General features: G+C 30.7%; 1 protein-coding gene across 1 annotated transcript in view; it reads right to left on the minus strand.

The window, feature by feature from the left end:
* Nucleotides 1-509: 509 nt before the first annotated feature.
* The window catches only part of LOC132729237 (gamma-aminobutyric acid type B receptor subunit 2-like), a 42,019-nt gene continuing 17,960 nt past the window's right edge, over nt 510-24,568 (minus strand). Inside the window, exons 2-17 of the mRNA XM_060714956.1 lie at nt 12,242-12,379; nt 11,586-11,756; nt 11,176-11,283; nt 9,741-9,806; nt 8,878-9,066; nt 7,983-8,231; nt 7,348-7,408; nt 6,786-6,875; nt 5,703-5,853; nt 5,266-5,398; nt 4,455-4,571; nt 3,829-3,951; nt 3,019-3,354; nt 2,460-2,615; nt 1,735-1,892; nt 510-1,302 (exon numbers count right to left, since the gene is read on the minus strand). Coding sequence (XP_060570939.1) covers nt 510-1,302; nt 1,735-1,892; nt 2,460-2,615; nt 3,019-3,354; nt 3,829-3,951; nt 4,455-4,571; nt 5,266-5,398; nt 5,703-5,853; nt 6,786-6,875; nt 7,348-7,408; nt 7,983-8,231; nt 8,878-9,066; nt 9,741-9,806; nt 11,176-11,283; nt 11,586-11,756; nt 12,242-12,379 — 3,039 coding nt within the window. The remainder of the gene's footprint in view (nt 1,303-1,734; nt 1,893-2,459; nt 2,616-3,018; nt 3,355-3,828; nt 3,952-4,454; nt 4,572-5,265; nt 5,399-5,702; nt 5,854-6,785; nt 6,876-7,347; nt 7,409-7,982; nt 8,232-8,877; nt 9,067-9,740; nt 9,807-11,175; nt 11,284-11,585; nt 11,757-12,241; nt 12,380-24,568) is intronic.

Below are 24,568 nucleotides of genomic sequence, written 5' to 3' on the forward strand. Positions count from 1 at the left end.
TTTCTCTGTTAGTAAAGGCTTATCGAAACAATGTCAGTGTTTTGTTACTATAATCGCTTGCTCGAAAATTTAAAATCACTTATGTAACATTTTCTATTCTGCCAATTTGAAAGTCGAATTCGATTAAACTATAGTATCCTTTATAATTAAATATGTATGACGAGGATTAAACTTCATAAACATTAAACAGGATATAACTGAACAACATTTACTTATTTGAAATAAATCAATATTTTATTGCATGTCAAAAGGATGAATTAGCTTTACATAAAACCTTATTTATCATATAATTTATACAAAGGTGTCAATATGTTATCTCTTAAAAAGAATCTGTATGAATATAGTAATTTACAAAAAATTCAAATAATTTGTCCAAAATAATTCTTTCAATAATCATCATTATACGTGGTAAATAAAGCATGGTAAACAAAATATACCATTGTAATAAGTAATAAACCATTTTCCGTTTTTAATCATATATTAAGTTTAATTTTATTCCATCTTATTAATTATACTTCGGAAATGTCATATTCTAGATCATTCAAATTTTGCAGTTCGTTTTGGATACGTCTTAAATCTGCTTGTAATTTCCGTATCCTGGTTCTACGTTCATGTTCTAGAATAGACTTTGCCCGTCGAAGACGCGGAGTTGACCGCTCCGCGCTACTGGAATCCACCTCTGTTATCAAACACGCCTCTTGCATCGGGGAAACGGACAAAGTATTGCCATGCTTTCGACGCCTGCGAACAGGAGCAGAATATACTTTTGTCAGTGTTTTTTGCTCACAACCAGCTAAATCAGTATTGGACGGAACTTTAAGAAGGTCCATTTGCGGAACATAGAATTTAATAGATGGACATTCTTGAGCAATTTCAGATTCCATTTCATCGGATACACGAGTATCGCACGTTTTTGTTTCACTCTTTTCCGAGTCTTGCTTAGGAACGCTTATTCCTCCCTGACTTAATTCTAACGCCTCTTGTCGCATTAGAGGATGGGATGATCTACTTCTTTCTATAGGTAAAGCGTTTATTAGATGGCCATCTGGAGACGTTGGAGATCCTTTTAAGTCCTCGTAGTCATGTTTGAAATTAACACTCCCGACACTAAATCTAGGGCGTAGTTTACATAATTTTGTATATGCATAGTTCGTAGCTACACGTATACTTAATCTATTAGCCCGTCGCCGGAAAGGTTTTGACCTTGAACGAGTGTCCTCGCCTTGCTGGCCATGACCGTCGTCAGATCGATCCTCAGAAACACCCATACATACATCGCCAGCGTCTGATATGGAGACACATCTGAAAACAGAATACTTTTTATTGACATGACTTGAAAAACGCCTTCGAATATTAAGGATAACATTTTATTACAACAATGCAAAGCAAAACATATCTGGTAGCAGATTGAATTCTCTGTTGTTTTAAAAATAAAAATTCAAAAGTTTACCAAGGAACGTTTGATGAACACAACTTCCCTTGAAAACTGTTTAATGGAAAGAATGCAACTGCATTTTTGACGAAATATCACACGTTTTTTATTTGTATTTTCTAATAGTAAACAAATAAAATAAATGACTCTCCTAACTTTTTAAATATAAAAAGTATTCACTAAATATAAATATATCAAATGAATATTACATTGAAGTACATAAAACAAAAGAAAAACACAAGTAAATAATAATTCGTTTCCAGATTTAACATGATGAAGAAGAAAGACAAAAACACGCGTACACATCTCTGTCCCTATCTTGCGTCCAGCGCCGTTTAACTTCAGGTGATGGGTCAACTGTTGACTCGGGTAGTGATTTTAACAATTCCCTTGTCAACTTCGGATAAGGTTTGACAGGTATTTCCAAAAGTCTCTCTAGCCGTATAATCTCTGCTTCCAGCTATATTAATTATATAATAGAAATCAAAAGCCAAATGAAACAATCTAGACTAAAATATATGAATTTATAGTAAAACCGAGCATCACATATTTCGAGATTACGATTCAGAAATTAACACATGACCGTGCCCATCTAATGTACTTTTGATTGAATATAGAAAAATATCAACAATAATTCGTTTGGTCAGTTCATTGTCTTGTTTATCCTTATTTTTTAAAATGCTAACTACCGCTATTAATGAGAAGAAAAGTATATTTAATAGCGAAACATATATATATTAATCAAACAAATAAAATGCAACTTTGTCTTAAAAGGTGTTTAGATTCGCTTCTGTTTTTGTCCATGGCTATGTTTTAATCTTTCAGGACGCATCAATTCGCTTATTTTCTTCAACATATTTTGAATAACACGTCATGTCTTATGTTTAATAGTTTAAATATTAGCTATTTAGCAGATAACAGACCTCCTAAAACGTAGTGTTTTTGTCTAGTTCGGCAATAAATTAAACCCTGGATTTCACATAAAAAAGATATATTTAAATTGTCTACTTGACTTGTGTGAAAGTACCTCAATTATTTCACGTTTATATACTCTGTTTTGAACCTCAGCCCTATAGAAATGTTCTCTGCGTTCGTCAACAGCAAACCGACGGCAATTAGCTTCCACAGTAATACCCGAGGCCGCAATAATCGGTTCACCTTTGTATGTTAGTATAGCATAGATCTGAAAATAGTAGCGTTTTTTTGTAACTGCAGAAGTATATATCAAACTGTGCAAGTATCAAAACACGCAATTTGAGATTTCCTCTTTTTGTGTGTTTATTTCTTTTGTTTACTTTTGTTTTTAGGTTTTTCTTTTGTGCTAAAGTATAGCATGAAAATAACTCAACCTCAATTATAAACACTTTAAGTAGAGATACATAAAATCTGCGAAAGAGCAGTCACACTGCTTAAGTTATATAAAATATGTTGTAAACTGCTCTTCATATCATTAGAATGAAGAATTCAACATATCTTATCATCGTAACACCAAGTTAAGAGAGATTATTTCATAATGTTTCTTTACAACTTCACAAGGAGATAGTAAAGAACAATAATTAATTCAACAAAAATAAAATTGGCCTTACCTTTGGCACAAACAACAAACAAAGAGTCGTTGTTGTTGAAATCAACATAAAAGACGACTCCATAACGTATGCCAGGGTTGGTTGATGAGATAATATATTTGATATGGTTACAACCAATGCGCTCATAATAACTACGTTATATACATTCATGCCAATATAACGGGAGTCATTTAGAGCCGGAATCTTCACGTGCCGCGTCTCCCAGGCCATGTACACTCCGAACATAAGGAGTAATCCTTTGTAAACATACAAAATGCCTGTCCATTTGTCAAGATGGTCTGAATGACATTTTGTTAGTTGTGATATGTATAAAAGATCATCATCATTCTCCGAAACCTGAAACAATGATTTAAATGTCATCGTTAATATATTTTTATAACGAAATATTTCTTCAGAACGTAGAAAGCGAGCATAAGTGGGCGATCATGGGTTCTTCATTGTTAGAGAAATCTGAGTGCATATTTCACACAATTCATAAATCGGTTACGAAAATAAATCTCTTACAAGTCGCATCATCTATGTATATGTCTTTAAATTGATATGCTGTGAGGGATATTGAAATTGAATGATGATTTGATCTCAGCAGCATTTATGTCTACAATTTTGTTTCTGATTACTTTACTGAGCTTTAATTGATAAATATTTTTGAAGATAAATCTGCTTCCAGCTCCTGAACTTGGATCCCTGTTTATAGTGATATTCATAAATTTCATATTCCCTTAGAAGAAATTGTGGTAGGCTAAACTTGTCGTTTTGATTTTTAACTTGTTAAAATGTTAAACAAAAAAAATTCAATGTAAATAAACTAACCTCTGTAGTAAGGTTTGTAATCTGTTTATGCATAGGATCAACAAATCCCCAAATCAATAAAACAACCGAATCAACAACCAGTAACGCTCCAATGATAAACAGTAGCTGTTTGTCTCTGAGCAACTAAAAAAGAAACTTTGTTGATATAATTATTGATCAATTTAGCAACGCTTGCAATTTCAAATGTTTTTATGCATTTCAGATACTGATATGAATGTCTTAAAAAGTACCTTATCATTCTCTCTTATCATTCTCTTTGAATATCTCTTTAAATTATTATTCATGTCAACTCCACATAGCGATTACATATTTTTACGGAATTTTAGACAAACGTTAGAGCTATCAATATGCTTATATCGTATCAAATAATGTATGTATAGTAAATGTTGATGTTCTATTTCGAGGCAATTCGTTTTTCTTATTTAATGTATTTCGTGTATATATTTCAAGCATATCATTCTTTTAAAATCAAACAAACGTATTTAGTCATGATAATTAAGAAGAACAAATGCATAAAAAACTCAAAACTAGTTAAGATATCTGGACATTATTTCGGAAAATAGCAAGCAATGATTCTCTAACAACCATATATTACACTAATGTCTGGTCCTGTAACACTATTATACCTTGCTTTTTATAAGGCCTCTATTAGCTCTCGTGAAAATTTGATGAACTCTGTATGTCTTGGTAAACATAGCTCCAAACGATAGCGAGAATCCGGCAGCAAACAGGAAAGCTCTTGTCTACAACATATTTTACATATCATAAACCATAGCACTGCCATAAAATAATTATGACTGACATTTAAAGTCAGCAAAAGAAAGGGTGTACAATTACTTAAAATGCTTTAATTCTTACTGATCAAGTACAAGCTTTTATGAAACAAGCAGTAGAACAATTTGATGAAAAAATATTTATTTGGTACAATGAAGAAACAAAAATAATCAGGTCCTTGACTGAAATGAAAATTTGTCAACATTTGTTCTTTAATCCTAGACTTTATAAACATTATTGCCTAGACTTTAACCAATAACCGTGACGAAACAATTTCGATATAGCAGTTTTTGCGAAGTTTTGTCGTTGTCCTATCAAATTGTCTAAGAACGCACTTATTCTAAATGGCTAGTTTAATCAAGTGTCTCATTCAATTTGGATAGATCTAAGAGCAATCAATCAAATACTATTAGGTAAATTGCAGTCTTTGATTTCTCTGTACAGTTTAAAGATATTTTATAAGACATTTGTCCGGTCCGTTATAAGAGTTTAAGACAATTTTCATTCCTTTTCTCGATTTGCAGAATGCATGTTCATTATTATATGTGGGTATTTTTCTATCAGGTACCCATACTTTAAACATATATAAAATCGCATATGAATACTTAGAATATCTTGCACACATAAGGAATGGACTAATAATATTATTAAGGATGCTATTACCGTGCACAGGTACGGATAGAAGACTTCATCCAGCATTGTGTCGTCATATCCAAGAACAATTATGCCAGCGTATACAAACATGCACCCGACAACAGCGACGTTGTTTAATTTTGGGCTCGATAGTTTGATATACCTTCAAAAGACAGCACGTCTCGAATCAATAAAAGCCAACGATGAAATAAAAAAGTATAAATTTGTATATACTCAAACGAAATTTAGCTACTAAGAATACATTAAAACAAAGGCTGTTTTGCTGATAACAATATAAAAAGTGTAAGTAAAATAATCCTATTAAAATACTGTTTATTAACATTAAAAGAAACAGTTAGAGCATCAAACTATTGTTTTGTTTTTGTATTTTCTATTCCGTATCCATCGGTTACTTGGTTCATCAACGATTATAATTTTGATTAATTAATAACTGTATATATATATACCTTAATCGTCGATGGTAAAGGTTGTAAGCTAGAAACACACTAGCAAGAATAAGTCCACATACACTCACTGAACTGACACTTAAAAACGCTAAGGCATCTATTTTTTTCTTTCTTGACACCAACACCGTCTTGTCACGTGGTGCTCGGCCACCTTAAAAGTATATAACTTAAAAATGACAAAACAAGAATTGAAATATAATATATCATTGAGATGTTAAATTATAAACATAGTTATGTTTTTAAGACTAAACCTTCTCAAGGGGAAGTTAATGGAATCGTTACGTGATAGAAATAGTTTTATCGACAACGACACTGCAAATAGACCCTGCAAATGACTGGTTGCGATGGATTGTCAATTCATATACCACTCATTAAGGACGACATATTTAATGTCGGTATGGCGGTATGATGAAGTCGACAAAGAATAGATTAAAATCATAATGAACCAGAAAAACTTTGAAGTTGCTTTGTATTTCAATTAATGTTTCTACAAATTACACCGGCACACGCTATTTCAATATCAACATTACAAACCAGAGCTGAAAATTTCTTATGTAATTTTGTCTTTTATTTAGACTAAAAACAAGTAGTCAAACTTTTCAGACTAAGAAACAGTAGTCAAACAATGCCTTTCAAAATATATACAGCAACGATGTTTATGTATTTATTTTCTTTTTGAAGGATCTTAAAGAAACTCAACTGTTTCTATGTGGTCTAGACCACTGTGTGCAAAATTACAGATCATTCGCGCACTCTATTTTTTCCAGAATATTTATTATCTATTGTGAAAAATTGACCCGTAATTGAAGACTATTCACTCGGGCAAAGAATAGCATAAAAATACGATTTTCAATAGTTTTAGAGTATTTTTTTAACACGTGTTGCATATCTTTCTGTTTTAAGTGCCCCCTCCCTCCCGGCTGATCTGTGTTAAAGAAATGAAATTTTATGTTAAATGAAATTTTATGTTTATACGCTTTTAAACCTCATTGGATATATAGTAATATCATATCTGCATATTTGGTGGATTGATAGCTTAACACAAATTTGATCAAAAATACAATGATGTATAGTACGAATTACCTAACCAAATTATTGGTTGGCATGCTCTGCAGTAAAAGTTTAATTTCTTTTCTTCCGGTTCGTAAAGGGCAATTCTAACCATTCGACCATCTGAAATAGTAAAATAGAAAACAAGATTTAACGTAACAATATATCGTTTCTTCTTGTAAAATATTTTCGAATTTTTAAAATCACTCCGACGCTATTTTGTCATCTGATGGCTTTTAAGTTGCCGACGTTACTTTCAGAATTGTAAAAGAATGGAAAGTTTTAAGAACGCTTATTATGTAGAAAACGATGCAAGCCCCGGTTTGATCGAGCATGTTCATGTACAGTAGTTAAACATGCTAGCTATCGTCCACCGCATCCCAACCACAGCACCAGTTGAAGCGGGTTTAATATTTGGACATGCAAATGGAGAAATATTAATTTTAGAAAAAATCCGAAAGTGCGTTCGACTAGATAATCATGAGAACTCGTTATATACAATGTATAATCTTTTTTTTTTAGGTTTATTGAGCTTTTAAATAAAATATAACTCGAATACAATAGCGATGTCGGTTCATAACAAAGTGATACTTACTTTGGTTTTGACTGATGACGGATATCCCCTTTCTGTCTGGACCTTCAAATGATATTGGACCCTTAAATAGCAACAATAAAAATGAATTGTTGATGACTTTGATTCTTAGGATCTTTCACAGTGTTTTATTTAAATAATTTAATATATAAAAAAACAATATACAACTACCTTAGTTGAAGGTGGCAGGAAACGTGGTTCAAAAGAAAAGCAACGTGAGAAAAATGAAAGTTTTCGATGAGTATGTATTTATTTATTTAAGTGGAATATAAACGTAAGTTGCAAATTTTGTAAATTAGCAGGGTTTGAAAAGGATTGCTGTATACATAAAGAGCAAAAATCATCATTTTTTCGTACACTAAACAACATTTGTAAACGTTACTATTTTTTTCTGACAAAATGTTATGTGCGACTGAAAGATAAAACTCGACGATTTTACATATTTGCGCATATTTTGATATTTCACATTTATTTATTTAATATGTATTTATTTATTTATTTCATGAGAAGAAATGTTTAACGCTCAAGAATAAGAGCATGTATGCAAAAAAGTATGTTTTCACAACATAATGTTCTAATTAACGAAATAAGCTAGTTACAGATGTCAACGCCAAAATCTCACAACTTTAACAACTTACCGAAATACCAAGGAACCCAAGATCTTGCATAATATCAAAGAATATATTTTTTGTCTCTGTTCCATTCTCATAAGTAAAGTTTTCCAACAAATGTGAGTTCTCCTGGCCATTGGACTTTTGGGTTTGGTCAATGGCATGACGCAATGTTAAAGCTATTGTCCAAACAGTGTCGTAACTGCTGGTCGCATATGGTGACATTGGCCTCACACCTTTCTTTAAATCATACTCCTCAACAAAATGTCGAAAGCTCTAAATAATTATATATAAATATTAAATTTTTCATGTTGAAAAAAAAATACAGGCCAAGGAATAAGAAATATTAACAATATTCAAGCTTATATTCGTGTTTGTGCAAGAGATAAGGAAAAAAACATTACGCAGGCGCCCATTCAACAATTTACATCATTTAAGCAGCCATGTAGACACCGATATAAAAAGATTTAAAACAACTGATATTTTATTTTTTCATGGATATGTCACAAGAACTTCTTCATTTTATATTTGCGTTAATACTATTGGCTGTAAATTAACTCTAACATAATAGCTGTCTGAACAAACAGACATTTTTTATTGAATAAATGACCAATTGTCTGCGTTTTCTATCTCGTAAGCCACAATTAATTAAATAGCAGTAATCTGACTTGAAAGCAGACGATAAATAGTATACCCTTCTCCATCCTTCTCACCTGATTGATAAAAAGATGCTGGAGTATCATCTAAGAAGACTTAGAATATTATCTTTATTTAAAATAACGGAGCCAACATCGCTCAGATTTTCCGTTGTCCTTTTCCCGAGAAATGTATAACAAATACAAGTAGAGTTTGGCAGAAAAAGTCAAGTCGTAAAGCTCTTCACTGCCTATATTTAGATAAAACGATATATTTATTTACTAACGATATTTAGAGATGACATGTCATCGTCGCTAAGCGAGTTTAGACTGTCAATGGTGAAGTACCCCTCCGCCGCTTTCTGAAGTTGTCGTCTGCTGCATAGTGTATCATTTGTTATTTCCCACCATTTCTCTACATAGTCGCCAATGATAATCCAAACATACCTCGGACCAAACATGTTCAAGCGATAGGCCTTGAAAATAGTCAAAATTCGTAAATTGTAATTATAACATACAATGCATTATCATTATTCATTTATGTTTCAAAGTACACAAAAGCAAGAAAAATTAAATTCATTTTGGACAATTTTGGACAAATATTTATAATTGCTTTTACTTGTACGTTTCTTTGCTGTAGAGAACCAGTTTCGCGGAGACAACAAAATATTTCAAAATCACTTTCTGCATAAAAAACTGATTCAAAATGCTTTTTTACTTTACTTTTTAAATGCTTCAAAGGCTATTTTAGTACACAACATAGGGTTTAATATATTATATTTATCAAGCAGTGTATTGACAAAAATTAATTTCAATAATACTTGGTTAAATAGCTGTTGTTAAAAAAGCATCACGCCTACATTTTTTTATCAGAAAATTAAGGCTACGGAAAAGCCATTTATCGCCTTAATTTCCGTTTATATAATTTAGATTAAAACCTTCCATTCTTTTGGTACGAACGTGAATCACTGGATTAGCTTGGCACGCATTTCGCTTTGTTCTGACGAGTTTGTGCACCAAATAATTTCTGTAATAATGACGTCATGTATATCAAAATGTTTAATAGCAATACCAAAATAGTGTCGGCACGTAATCATGATACTCTATCTGCGTGCCTTTTTTCTTTAAGAATAAAATGACATTATCCTACCTGACAAAGTACGTGTCTTGCTGCTTTTTCAGTGTACCCTCCAATAATTATACGAGCATCATGCCTCTATAATTGAAACAGTACACAATATCATAAAATAGTAATGGAAAATGACCTATTTTATTGTTTAGCTGCTATTTAGAACAAAAACATAATATTTTACTGTTTCGTTATTAAAAAAAAAATCTTAGAGTAATAGTCATATTTGTATTTATGATAAGTTAATACGGAAACAATTGATTCAAATATGGCAAAAATTTAAAAGGGCCATCATTTTCTGATGATATATTGTTAAAATGCTTATAACATTCCAGTTTGCATTTCTATCAAATATATCATATAAAAAGATATTTTGTTTTATTATTTAATGTATATCAAAATATAGCAATGGGGTGATCTCTCGGAAGCAGTGAGAATGCAATTTTGTATAAAGTTGCATACTCGGTTTGACTAAGTCTGTTCATGAGAAATTATGTAAAAGTGCAACATCTCTCACGCCCCTTAGCACCGACTTAAGTGGTATTAAATCTTCCAAACCAACTTGTTAAAATCAATGATCCCTAAGACAAGAAAAATAAAACAAAATCTTGCGTTTTCCTTAAAGTAATTGCATTGATAAAAGTGCAAAAAGGCGACCATATATTGATATTTTTCCTTATATTTTTCTAGCTCATTCTCAAGCAGTTTTCACGTCTTAATACCATTTTTCGTAATCTGTGCATTCTGATGAAACAGATTTGTGTTAAGTCTATGGCTGTTTCAATGAATCCTTATGTCGGAATATTGATGCACAAATAATCCCATATCATCTAATTGCATCTCCGATTGTAATACGATTGCTAAGCTTCTTTATTGGGAAAGAACGCGTATAAGAACTCATTACCTCATTTATATAGGACAAATTTCATTAGAAATATTTTCGATGCGATAGAATGAATCTGAATGATGAAATGAGTGACTTTATTTTTGATTTCTTAACAACAATCTGAACTTAAGCCTAAACTTAATTGTGGATGATTCTAAATTCATAATTTAACCATTTTCATGTCAAAATGTTGAATTTTTCTTCTTTTGCCAGTGCTAGGGGCGTGCACGGTGACTTTAACTTTCCAGTACCGTCCATGAACTGGCTCAATCAAACTGAGCCTGCAACATTTTCATTTTTTTCCGTTTCGGACGTTCTTTACGGATTCTGTTTAATGTATTCTTAAAATGTCCAATATCTGTTAATGCGCTTTAAAACCTGCAAAAACACAGTATGTTAGTTTCCAAACGTTGTTTATATACTCTTATACCATGTGTCTTACAAGCAAATATTGCACCATGGGGAACCTATACATAATCAGTCTTGTTACATTTACAAACAGAAATCTCCAGACATAACTTTAAAGACTGCATTGTACAACAACATCTATATGATTTTTGAAAAGATTACCTTTATGGCAATAAGATTAGCTGCAATATCATCATAACGTCGAAATGATGTTGATATCTTTATAGTAATATTGTTCTGTTCAAATGTTTTACCCATTTCATCTACTGCCTGACAAGATAAACAAATAAGGAGTATATTCAAATATGTTTATTGATGCAAGGAACTTTAGGTTTTGTAACTTGTAGGTTTTATTCGCTCTTGTCTCAAACAAAAGTTGAATAGCACAAAGTTATTATGAATAAACGTGAGAATCACCATTCATTTTTAATGTATAACTTATTATCGTAGCCAATTTAAACAAAGTGTACAGTAAAATCATTGCAGTTAAAAGTGTGTAAACATCAGTAATACAGATGTAAAATGATAAAGGCTTGGAAATTAACTTTGTTTTTAATTATTTTAGACAATACCAAAGAATAATCCCTCTCCATCTCAAACAAGGTGGCGACAGTATCCCATCCAAACTCGTTTATAAACAATGCTCGCGGAACATTTTGAGACGAATCTGCAGGAGCCAGCCTGAAGAATGTTTTGTATTTCTCCCGTTCACTCAAAGCTGGAGAGGTTGATGCATATGATACCTGTGTTAATCAAGATAATAATAACGTCAATATTAATAGATAAAACTTGTCTCATATATATTAACAAAATATCTAAAAACAGAGTACCAGAAATAGAATTAATAATAGTTATGAGTTATCATTTCCTTGAATGTTCCAAAAGAGCAAAAACCGTACTTTCAGGGATTGAAAACTAAGGAAAAAGTAAGACGGCAACCAGAAAACTAATTTCATCAATTTCTTTAAGTCATGATTCTTTAAAATCACGCAAAATTTAAGAAAAATCTCTGCTTTAGGTTTTAGGTTACATTAATTTTCTTTGCCGTTGTAAATAATGCACTTCTCCCGATAACGTCTATATATATGGGTCGATTTTTAAAGTACGGTATGGTATGTATTCAATTATATGAATGATAAATTCTCACGACATACGTGTACATAAATATAAATAATTTGAAACATTCTAAGAATGTTAAAATAATACAAAGAATTATCATGAAACATACAAGGATAAGATTCCAATAAGGCACAATTTCTGAGAGCGTTTTGGTGACCTCGGAGCAAGCACTTCCGATCATCATAACAATCTGTGGTTGTCGGTAAATAAGATTGTATAAGGCATCCATTCCTACGCCAGGGTCGCACTGTAATATGTAAACAATTCGCATTGTTATATATATTTCACTTCTTGCAATATATCAGAGAAGATTTAACCGTACATTTGTAACAAAAAAAACTAGTTTCATTGAAAACACTGGGCGAAATGGGTGGAGATGGTACTTTTATTTAATCGGGAATTAGACAATGTTTTAGGGTTGTTTTAGTCAATGTCCTTTAAAAAATCAAATCTGTAATTAATGTTTTCTTCACATATATATTCACGGGGGTGTATAAATTCATTGATTTTCAATATATCAACTGTAAAATTAATGCACCCTTATCATTTTGTTATCTTTATATTGATATGTTTTAATCAATAATTGTGAGAATGGTACAATTTCAAGAAACACAAAATTGCATGCACAATTCATATCGTCCATATAATTATACATCATATAATGTAACATACATGATACGTATAACAATCATTAACAGCATATATATTTGACACCAAAACAAACAAGTAAGTTGTGTTCTGTTATTTAAATCCGAATTATACTTCTAAAGATCAAGATGAATATATTCTTGTGTGTACAATATTCAATCTCTTGAAATGTTTTGTTTGTTGTTGAGAAAGAAGAACACTAGTAGGAGACACAAATATTATATTTTATTAACAGAATTTTTATCCAGAATTTCTCAACTAATATCAGCAAACAATAGAAAAACAATCGAAAACATTTTCTATATAAACCACACTAAAAGTCCTGTAAAATCTGGAACGTTTCTGTATATCATTTTGATCGTGATATCTGGCAGGACAAAAATTACAGTGTGGTTAGGGTATCGTAATGGAATCAAAGAAAACGATGTAATAGCCGATTGACATCACGGAACGAAATGTTGTCGAGTGATATCAGTGTGCTTTAACTAATCTATAGACGAACTCATGCTATAATAGGGAATTTGCTAGGGGAATTCTGGAATAATTTTGAAGATCATGCTATTCTAAATATTTGTCTTGATGAAGAATGAATCTTAGTTAATGAAATCAATGAAAATGTTTTAAAAATATTGTATACTTTGGGACAGAAAAAGTCCGAATGAAAGACATGATTAATTTGACATTTTACTTTCCATCATTATGTTAATTTTTTCTCTACTTTTTCTTTTTTCTTTTCTATTCTATTTCTCTTTTTTTCTGGCAAACGATTGTGCTCTTTTGGCTGGAATTGTACTAAAAAGATTAGAAATACAACAAAAGTCTTAAAGTAATTACTTAGAGACACTCACTGCAAACCAATTTTCTTTGTACAAACGTTGGTACAAACGTTGGTAAAACATAAAATAAATCAATAATAATTAAAGGAAAAAAAGATTTTTATTATTATTATTAAAAACAGTTTTATCTTTTTTGCATGAGTTTTATAACTTTATCACTTCTGTAATGACAAAAGTAATATATTAAATCAGCAATTGTCATTAAAATAATGCACTGACGTTTGTTTCGATTTTGAAAAACAAAAACAAAAAACAAGAACTAATTTTAAAAAGGAATGCTCACTTGCCGTGAACTAGAGAGGCAGTAAAACAGATACAAACTGGCTAGGGGTATTATAGTTGTTACAGTTTATTCCAAAATAATAACAGATTTATAACACATGAGACATAATGTCTACACAATATAGCCAAACTGATTCGCAAATGATACAGAACGGAAATAAAAAAAGAAAATTGGCAACAAAAACATGAATACAAAATATACTGTGATTCTCAACAGTACGTCGACTCTGTGTGACACATATTTGTAAAGATGTTATGTTATGTTTGTTCTGCATGAATATATAATATTTTTAACATTACATTATCAAAAATCTATCAGATATCAAATCATGCAATAATTGTATCACTTTTATTTTTACTAAATAAATGTCTGTTGTGAGATAGCTTTATGTATCTCAGCAGTAAATATTATACCCTTTTCAAAAACAAGAATCACAAGGCTGTAAAATATCTCTGTGTGAGATATTAATGACAACAATATTAGTTATGTTTGTTAATATTATAAAGTCTTATTTGGTAATGTTTGTAATCGAATAGCAAAATCGAACAAAATGTCATATGAATTATTTTTTGAATTTTTTGTGCTCATAGTATGTTATGATTTTAAAACAGTTAAAACAGAAAAACCTCCGGAATTTATTTCATTTTATTGTGAATTAAATCTTAGAAAAATCTCATGATGAATATATGAGCCGCGCCATGACAAAATCAAATTTGTGTGTTTGCGACCAGCATGGATCCAGACCAGCCTACGCATCCGCGCAGTCTGATCAGGATCCATGCTGTTCGCTTTAAATATATTTTTTTGTCATGGCGCGGCTTATATATTCATATATTCTCTTTCTCGCCGATATCGTTTTTTTTTTTTTTTTTTTTTTTTTTTGTTCTTTGTAGAATACATTTTAAGTAGCTCAATTTAAAACATTATCAATTATGCATCCTACTCGAAGAAAGCGGGATACATGTTATTAGCGGTACTTTATGTCAATAAGTTTTTATTTTTTACACTATTATCTACCTTCTTGCTTTGAGAAAATGTGTAATAATCCGACAAAGTTTATTTAATTACATGTTTAATGATATATTGTTTAATTATGTATAAATGTTATTCCCTACATTTAATTTCCTTGTGTGTGTCCTTTATTAATCAAACTAGCTTACAAAATGTCAATGTTCTACTCAGATGTCCGCTCATGCTTGTAATTATACAAGTAAGGGCCCTGAAAGGTTTTCGCCATTGAAACTGTAAAGTAGTTATGTAATAGAAAGAGCATCGAAACACCAGGCTATCTGATTTGTACGAGGGGGCGTAGCCCCGAGTATTAATCTGATTGCCGAGTGTTTTGATGTTCTTTCTCTTTTGTATCATAGTCAAACATAAAAACACGTTCCCTGTTGTCACAATGTGAAATCCTAGAAAAAAAGAAACCAATGAACGAGCATCTGAATATGAAATTTCTGTCGCTTTCCCTTTCTCTGCCGTCACAATAAGTAAACCCCAGCAAAAAATGAACCAATAAGTGGGCATGCTCTGGAGTGCGGGTAACTAATACCTCCACTACAGTTAAAGCACTGTGCATGTATATGTATACGATTTAACTTTGACTCATTTTCAACAGAAAGGTCCCCAAACTATGATACAAATGGCCTTTATAGTGCCGGTGTGGTGTTAACACCAGGATGACTTAATTGTACTGCATGGAACACGATCATTGGTGTGTAACGCAAATGTGCTGATATTATTGAATAGTTTCAGGAAACATTAAAAACAATGAGGTTATGAGGTAAGAACATGTTATAGTTTGAAGAATCTGCTGAAGCAGCAATAATAATAGTAAGAAGTAACCCAGACGTTAATAATGATGTTTGAGATGGATTCAGATGAATCTTTATAGAGTATTTTTATTTCTATCCATTTAGCTTTTCTCTTCATCAGATATGAAAATTGATTCTTTCATATCATCATTAAATAATGCAGCTTTTCGTATAGTGTTATAGTATTAATACATCATCTTTCTCATGTATTGACCATTCATCCCAATATAAAACAAACACGTGACCTCGTTGTTTCATGCAAGACTGACTTGACTTTATTCTAAATGAAATTTGTTCACACATGCAAATCAAATGCTTATATCAGAAAGTGCTATTTGAGGTGAATCAAACATGAATACGTTTTACATTACAAAGTAATGCCTCTTGAATTTGGTGTGACCTTTTAAAAGATAAAAAAATCCGTGCAACATTTGAATGTTTTAGATATTTCTCCCGGGAGTTCAGATTTCGTAGACTTTCAAGAGAATGCTATCGGAATTATTGCAGTTTAAAATTTTATTGTTTATCAGATATACATTTTAGAATGATCCATATAAAACCAATACCTTGTTTTGTGATGCCTATGGCCATTAGGGCATAATCCACAAAAGCAATATGAATTCCCATGTCTATAAAACAGATCAATATACATATAGTATGTTGCTTTTTAATCTAGCATTTTTGACAAACTTCAAAGCTAAAAAACCCAAAGCTTAATGTAGCAATGTAGTGTAAATAATTAAAGTTTTATCGGTATTGGAAGAGGATCTCTTTCACTGAAAATATTGTTGATTACTGTTTTGTTAGAATAAACAATTGATAATTTGGATGCGTAGCAATTTAATTAATACCCTAAATTATAATATTCAATTTGTTGTTTAGATATTAAGATTGGTACTTCTGTTGTACGCCAGGGGTGGTGTGTTTTGCAGTTTATCCTCTGGATCACGGCAGTTAGCCACTTTGAATTCACCAGAGCACAGTTCAGCTTTCGCATTGTTCCTGGACATACTGTCAAAAAGTTTACCAGTACTCTGGCAAGAAAGTGGTACTACTTCTGAGCATGACAGAGCAGAGGTATAGTGCAAGTGATGAAGAATTTGATGATGCATCGCCCGATTTAATGTCTAACGCTCCACTGACTTGACGGTGTTGAACGCCAGTTTTCCACATGTGTTGTTTTAAAATAAGTGTTAAGTGTATGATGGCTTGATTATTGTTGAATGTTGTACGTTAATAATTTGGCTGGGCAGTAATGTAACTTCAGTACTGTCTTCAGTGGCTATTGTCCATAGATCATAATTTTATTATTAGAAAATGCTCCAAATTATTGCTTGCTTAATAAGTAAAATACTTAGACATATCTCCATTACAATGTTTGTATGAGTTAATTTTTAAACAATTCACAGAAGATAAACATTTTAACCAGTCTGACCAAAATCATTTATCAATTTAAGAGAACATTTTAAGCTTTTACTGATAATGAATGTGTCTTGTTCTTCGGTGATTCCGTTTTATTATATTTTATTTAGTTTGCGATGGTCGTATGTTGCCGGCAGGTCATATGGCGCCAAAACAGAAAATATGATTTTGGTTAACCCCCAAACAAACTGAAAAGAAACACCAAGGGTTGAAATCATCTAACCTGCTGGAGCTAAGAAATGCATTGTAATTCTAGTTATACGAACCATTTTGTCGCCTTTTACGATCATGCAGGGATAAACTTTGGCTGCAATTCCTAAAAGGCAACCTGTCAGCCACAAGAGGATGTTCAAATATAAGTTCTTTGAAAATATATCATTTATGATAATCAAATGATTTGAATCTGATAATAACACGGTGAATTTTGTAATTACCTTAAAGATTTTTTCAAGCAATATTCAAAGATATCTTCAATAAATATACTAGACCAGTACTTGTCTTCAATTATCCTAAATAAACTGTACGGTTCATGAAATTGAGATCAACCCGCCATTTTCTATTTGAGAGAACAGGAAAACTATCAGACATTGATAAGAATCATAATGGAATCAGGGAATTCTCGTCTGCGGTCCACGATTGCTATCAATGTATGAGGTGTTGTCTGCCCACAGAAATCGTTGAAAAAATACAATTTCCTTTTCGGCAAGTGATTCAAATTTCTTAAGAAGCCAATATATTGAACTCAAGACATATTTCATGAGGTATATGTTTATAATACAAGTATAAATGATTTTCAGTATCAAAATAAAATTGTTGGGATAAGCTAGATCTAATACACCAATCAATCGCCTTTTATTTGTCTTTTGTTAATATTTTGGTACTAAAATTAAATGACGATCGGTGCTAAGTCTGTAGTTATAGGAATTTGGTCCAATCTATAAATTGACATGGTTTGAAAAAAGTATATATTGGCAAGAGTAGCAAAATGATTTCTACTTCATAGTTGTTTTATTTTAAAGAAATCCATATTTTTTAAATATAATTGTAATGATTTAAATACGTATAAAAAGAATTTACGTCGGTGGGATTTGAAATTTTAATTAGGGTAACTAATTTAGCTATATGTGTATATACATGTATGTATACTAGTAAAGGTATAGCTAGTTCAAGATATTAATGTCTGTATCAAATCGCACAACACATAGTGAAGAACCTTTTGTTTTAAGAGAAACTTTATACCTTTACAAACGGGAAAAATGCGTCGAACTGACAAAAACCATAGTCAACAGTGATATATTGCAAATAGTGTATATATTTTTTTTTATCAAAACATGATAAAACTTTGATTGTTTATTTCTTATAAATCAATAACCAATTCAACAAATATAACGACATAAATAATATACTACGACATCAAAATTAACGTCCAGAAGCATTTTAATAAAGATTTGGATTATATGACATTTGTTGCAACAAAAATTAGATAAAACCATGTACAATGAACGAGAAAATAATGTGAGCATTAGTAAAATACCAAGTCAAAACAACTTTTATTGCAAAAAGACTCACTTTATTTTTATGCTTCATTTTCATCATTATTAACAACTCTCATATTCCCAGACCAAATTACAGCAACATATCAAGTAATTGCCCCTGTAATTGAATTCGCAGCAATAAAAACACTTTAATGGCTAATGGCTTTAATAGGGACATAATGGTCAATTAATTGACATAGAGGCTCCATAGTTCTATATTCAATTATTCACAGTATTATTGACTTTGATGACTGTTGATACGTTGGAACTCCAACATTCAATCGCTATGATAACCAAAGAACATTTAATCTATCTCGTTGCTAGCATTTGCTAATCAATTGTAACCACAATTTTATTTCACCCTTCCCTTGGGCGTATTTGATCACTTGATACATGTGATCATTCTACAAAGGAGATTCTGTACAAAAAGTATTGCAATGGGCCATCAAAGACGAAATCTTTAATACCGATTCATTTTCTGTCAGAAATGTGGAAAAAGGTCACAGGCAATAACTTTCGGAGTCTCATTCTCTCGTGCCTTTATCTATACGCTTCTCTAAAAATGTATCGATTCCGAGACAAAAAGAGAAAACCGAAAGATTCTGTAGATTTAAGATAAAATAAATCACGAATGAGCCTTCAAGATATAATGTCACGAATGTATATATAATCCGGGATAAGGGATTATTTCTTCAATCAACAATACATACATGTATGTTCTGTACAAGGCTGTGATACAATAAAGGTCAACGAAAACTGTTTAAATATCTTACTACTACAATTAAAAATGGCTTTGATATGTGAGATAATGACCAAGTACATGTAATACAGTCATTAAAGTTGTGGTTGAAAGTGTTTTTCCAAGCACTATTGGTTCGAATTCTGCGCGGCGGGACTTTGAATTGGCGTAAATAAAAACTTTCTTAAGCTACATTGCGTAAGATTTATTTTCAACCTCAATAATGACTCTGTTTTTTCTGGGTTTTTTTTGTTTTTGTTTTTTTTTTTTTTTTTTTTTTTTTTTGCTGTTGTTTTTGTGTTTTTCCCTCTCAAATAGTCACTTTCTTTCAGAAACTTTTCGAATTTTCGAACTATTTGAATTTTAAGACCAAAATATACACTGTAATTCATAACAAATTTAAATAATTATGAGAAACGATTGTTTGGTTTATTTTTTTTTTGTTAGTTCAAACATTGGACAAACTCGATTTTAGGTTTCAACGTCATTCTTTTATTGTTTGTAGATATAAAATATTCTTTTTTTAATAGTTTGAGCTTTAACTTATGTTGGTTATTGTCTGAATCTATCCATCTTCTTATTTGTAATACCAACACGTTTTTTTTTAGTTTATGTACTAGTAATAATAAATTGTTTTGCCAAAACTGTCTGTACCTTTTAATTTCACTACACTGTCCTTAAAACTACTCAATACACAAGTATGGTACTTTTTAAATCGCACTGGTCTACATGTCTACAAAAGTACTTATCTAATAACAACTGCCATATTTTTAGAAACAACAAATATTGATTAGGTTATGAAATGAGTTCATTGTGAAAACATTTTTTATTTTTCAATTTTTTAATATAATTCTATTTAATGAAAACGTTATCATTTTCTATTCTACGGCAGTTTCAAAATATCAAATTGTGCGTATTTGATGTTTATTTCTAACTTGTTCAGTTAAAATGCACTTCCCCAACGATGAATCTTTAATGAAATGTTATTAATATTGGAAATGATACTGATCTCGTTTTAAACATACATGTTATTTTATTTCCCGTAGCCTTCTCATGACATTTATGTTGTAATATTTTCATTGCTAATATGTTTTGAATGAACAAATGTAAATAATTCACATGATATTTTTGAAACAGACTTTACCATGCTGAAACCAAACATGACGAGGTGATTAGCCATAATTAACATTGCAAAACTTGAGACCATTATAATGTGTTCTTAAAAAAAACTCAAATGGTAGAGTTGGACAATGCGAGTTATATGTATAAATAATATCTGCAATCAAAATGAGCTTGAACAGTGCACAAATTGTATATCAAAATATATTTTGAGCATGGAAAAAAAGACGTTTAAAGAGTATTGACAACAAATAAAAAACACATTTCATTGTTGAACTTCGAAACATACAACTTTGAAGAAATAAGTAAAGAAACTTATGCCTATGAACTTGACCAGTTTATACCTACAATAACTTTATCAAAATAGAAGCTAGTTGGGTATAAATCAATGGTATTATGTTGTTGTTTTTTTGTTTTGTTTTTTTGCCATTACAAGAACTATGTGGATGTAAACGTAATATGTTTTATGAATAGTTTTCATCATGTTTCCAATACTCAGTTTTGTAATAGAAGTCTAAGAAATTAGACTAGCTTGTAAAGGGATTCTAATGATTTGTTATTGGATTGTTATGACACGAACAAAGTATAAACGTTACTCTATGGAATCATGACGACGTCTAGACAAATCTTGACCAAATTGTAATGGAAACGATGTGGTAATGGCTAATTCATTGACAATGATGGCAATTTAAATTAGTTAGTTTCTTATTTGGTATTTGCTCTGGACTACATGCTGAAAAAATAAGATTGATGTCTGCCCGTTTCCATTTTGCATTTCAACTGACTTTTATCATAGAATTGATAACAGTGATCGACTAAGACTTAGTCTTGAATGCCATATCTCCCGTTCGCTTGTTAATAGAAGATAACTAATTCAAGGTCAATTTGTATAAAAGAAATTTATGGTCTATTCATTATCTCAAGTATATCAAAGTGATACACATATGATTTTCCCCCGTTAAGCTATCGGTCTACAATTTTCATTGAAGATTTAAGATCTCGATAGAAAAAATAATCGTTTATTAGAGGAGGTTCCCCAAAACCAAATGTTTAAAATGGTTAATTTATCTTTAATTATTTTCTTTGGTTTTTAAATGGTTAAGTTTTAAAAATTTTTTGTCCCTAGAAAACGAAAAAAGGGTACATTTTTACTACAAAAGGTTACTAAATTTTTTATGGGGACTCCCGCAAAGAGGGGTATTTTTTAATTAAAATTTACATTGACTTAAATTTCAAAAATTTCCAAATTTTTTTTGTTAAAATAGATAATTTAAAAATGATTGATACGTTTTTCCCACAATTTTTTGTGTTTTTTATTAGGCGTTAAAAATTTTACAAAAATTGGTTAAAAACATTCTTTTATTTTGGGATCAAAATCCAAAAAGTATATAAAAAAAATTTTTTTTTCTGTTATTGCAAAAATTTTTATTTGTTTTAATTGTGAAAATGCCTCAATTGTATCTTTAAATTAAAATTTTCGGGAAAAAATTTAAACAAAAAAAGGCTGAAAGTGTTAAACTTTAAAAGTGCCCAAAAAAAATTTAAAATAAATTTGGGTTTTTGAAACACGGAAGTTTTGGGGGGATGGGGGCCGAGTCCGAAATTTTGATGAAACCCTTTTTTTTTTTTTTTTTTGGTAAAACGGAAAATTTTATTTCCCCCTGAAACATAAAATTAATTACTTAGGGAATTTTAAATGTAAATTTTATTTTTAACCCTTTTCCCTTTTAGTATTTTGAAAAAGAAAAAAGTTATATTGTGGCAGCAAAAATAGTTTTTTTTAAAAGATGTGGGTGGCAACTTTGGAGTGTGAGTTTTTAGATCGTCCCAGAGATTCTTCTCGTCCGCCCCTGGGTCAAAAAGTCCGCCAATATATAGCGGTATCCTACCAGACTTTGAACAATTATTATTTGTGTTACTTTCATTTACGTGCAAACAATCATCTTTGATATTCATAGGGCTTAACATTAACTTGGTATCATTCTCTTCAATATCAAACTTATCAATAGGACTAGAACGGTTTGAATCTTCTTTCGATAAATAATATATTATGATATTCTTTGCTTTGATTTATATGTTTCGATTTAATTTCGCCAAAATAACGATTAGTTTCTACTCCTTGACTTAATGAGACTATATCTTTCGAATAACTATTTATTCTTTCATTATCAGTTGATGTGTCTATATCCCAGTGCTCTGAAAGATTTAAGAGCGTTCTGTCACTTTTATTAGCACTAGACTTGTTTAAGAAAATCATCGCATCAGATGCATTAATTGGTAAATCCGTTGAATCACTGTCGAAAATTTCCCTGCGTTTGATATAAACCCTTTGTTATCAAAAAAAAACAAAAAACACCTTTTTTCACCAAAATGGGAAATTTCATTGAAAAATAAGGAAAAAAAACTCAACCCATTTTTAAACAAATTTTATTTTTCCCCTTTCAAACCAAAAAATCGTGATGGCCTCCCAAAACACTGAAGTTTCTAAAGTTTCGGGGTTTGCAACCGCGCAAAGCCCGAAACCCCCTTTTTTAATCATTTCCCTATTTTTTATCAAAATTGGGGCCCCTTTTAAAAAAATATAGGGACCTTTTGGGGGAATGCCCAAATTTATGATTTCCCTTTAAATCAAACGATTTTTTGTATTTTTTCCCTTTGAAAATTTCTGGATATGATTTTTTTGCCTTTTTAAAACACCCGGGTTGGGGGCCAAAAATTTGGAAAATATTCTAAAAATAAATTTGTTGTTAAATTTTTTTCTCTCAAAATAAATAATTTGGGTAAAAATATTAAGCAATTTCACCCCGGTAATTTAAAATTATTTTAAAAAAACTAAAAACAATACATTAATATAATAGGCACAAACATAAATTTTCATAAAACAAATGATACATTTAGTGTTTTTATTCTATTATAATTTTTTGCCAAAAACACAGTTTTTTTAAACCATATTTTTTTTTTTTGGTTTTTTTCCCAAGAATTTGTTTTTTTTTGGTACAACTGACAAAAATTTTTTTATTTTTTGGGTTTAATATTTTTTTCCTTAAAAAATTGGGAAATGAACCCGGGAAATTTGGGCTGTTTTTTTTTTAGAGTGTGATAATAAATTTTAAGTAATTTTGATAAAAAATCTAGAAATTTAACATTAATTTGACAATTTAAATGGGGGTTGCTGATTTGGGTAAAAAATCTAAATTTAAAACTGAATTTGGAAATTTCCTCCTTTTTAGTTTTTCATTAAACATTTTACAAAAATTTTTTTGGAAATTTTTTGAAATAAGTTCCCATTTAGTAAATTTTTTTAATATTTTTCCAAAAAACGTTGGGGGAAATTTAAAAAAATAGCAATTTAACGGGCTCTCCGTTAGTTTTTAAAATATGTCTTTTGAGTCAGATTTTACATTTGTTTTCTTTGTCATTTCATTTGTAGAGCAAGCAATGTAATTTAATAGACATACATGCGTTTGTATTCGATGTGTTTTTCTACTCCAAAAAGTTCTAAAGCAACATGCCTCCAAATGAGACAAAATATGTCAATAAAATCAAACTTGAGAAAAATGTAATAAAATTTAGAAAAAGTAAAAAAGTAATAATTTACATGTTTTATAACGATATTTCTACTGCGTTACTTACACAGTAACGGTTATTTTTGCATATTGTAACCTTTTTTTTTTTTGGTAATTTACGTTGGTTGCAAGTGCCGTTGATTATATGTTAATTGCTTCCTTGTGGTTACTTCACGATATTATACTTTTAAATACATTTCCAAAATTTTTCAAGAAAAATCATGAATCTGGAGGCATGCTGCTTTAAATAAGGTGTTTACATGAAAAAAAATGATAATCAGATGTGAAAAGATTTGAATGTTTCGTGTCAAATATATGGGAATGGTGCTCTATTTTCATATTTCAGATTATGCAAAGACTGAATTCTGTGTATCATTTATTATTGTTTACAAGGAAGGAAGTCGATGATATAAATTTGCCACATGATAATTCAAGGAAAAAGCGCCAAAGAAAGATGGCGTCTAGTTGGTAAAT

This window comes from Ruditapes philippinarum, unplaced genomic scaffold, assembly GCF_026571515.1.
Source record: "Ruditapes philippinarum isolate M1 unplaced genomic scaffold, ASM2657151v2 ctg5737_1_1_1_1, whole genome shotgun sequence".
NCBI classification, from domain to species: Eukaryota; Metazoa; Mollusca; class Bivalvia; order Venerida; family Veneridae; genus Ruditapes; species Ruditapes philippinarum.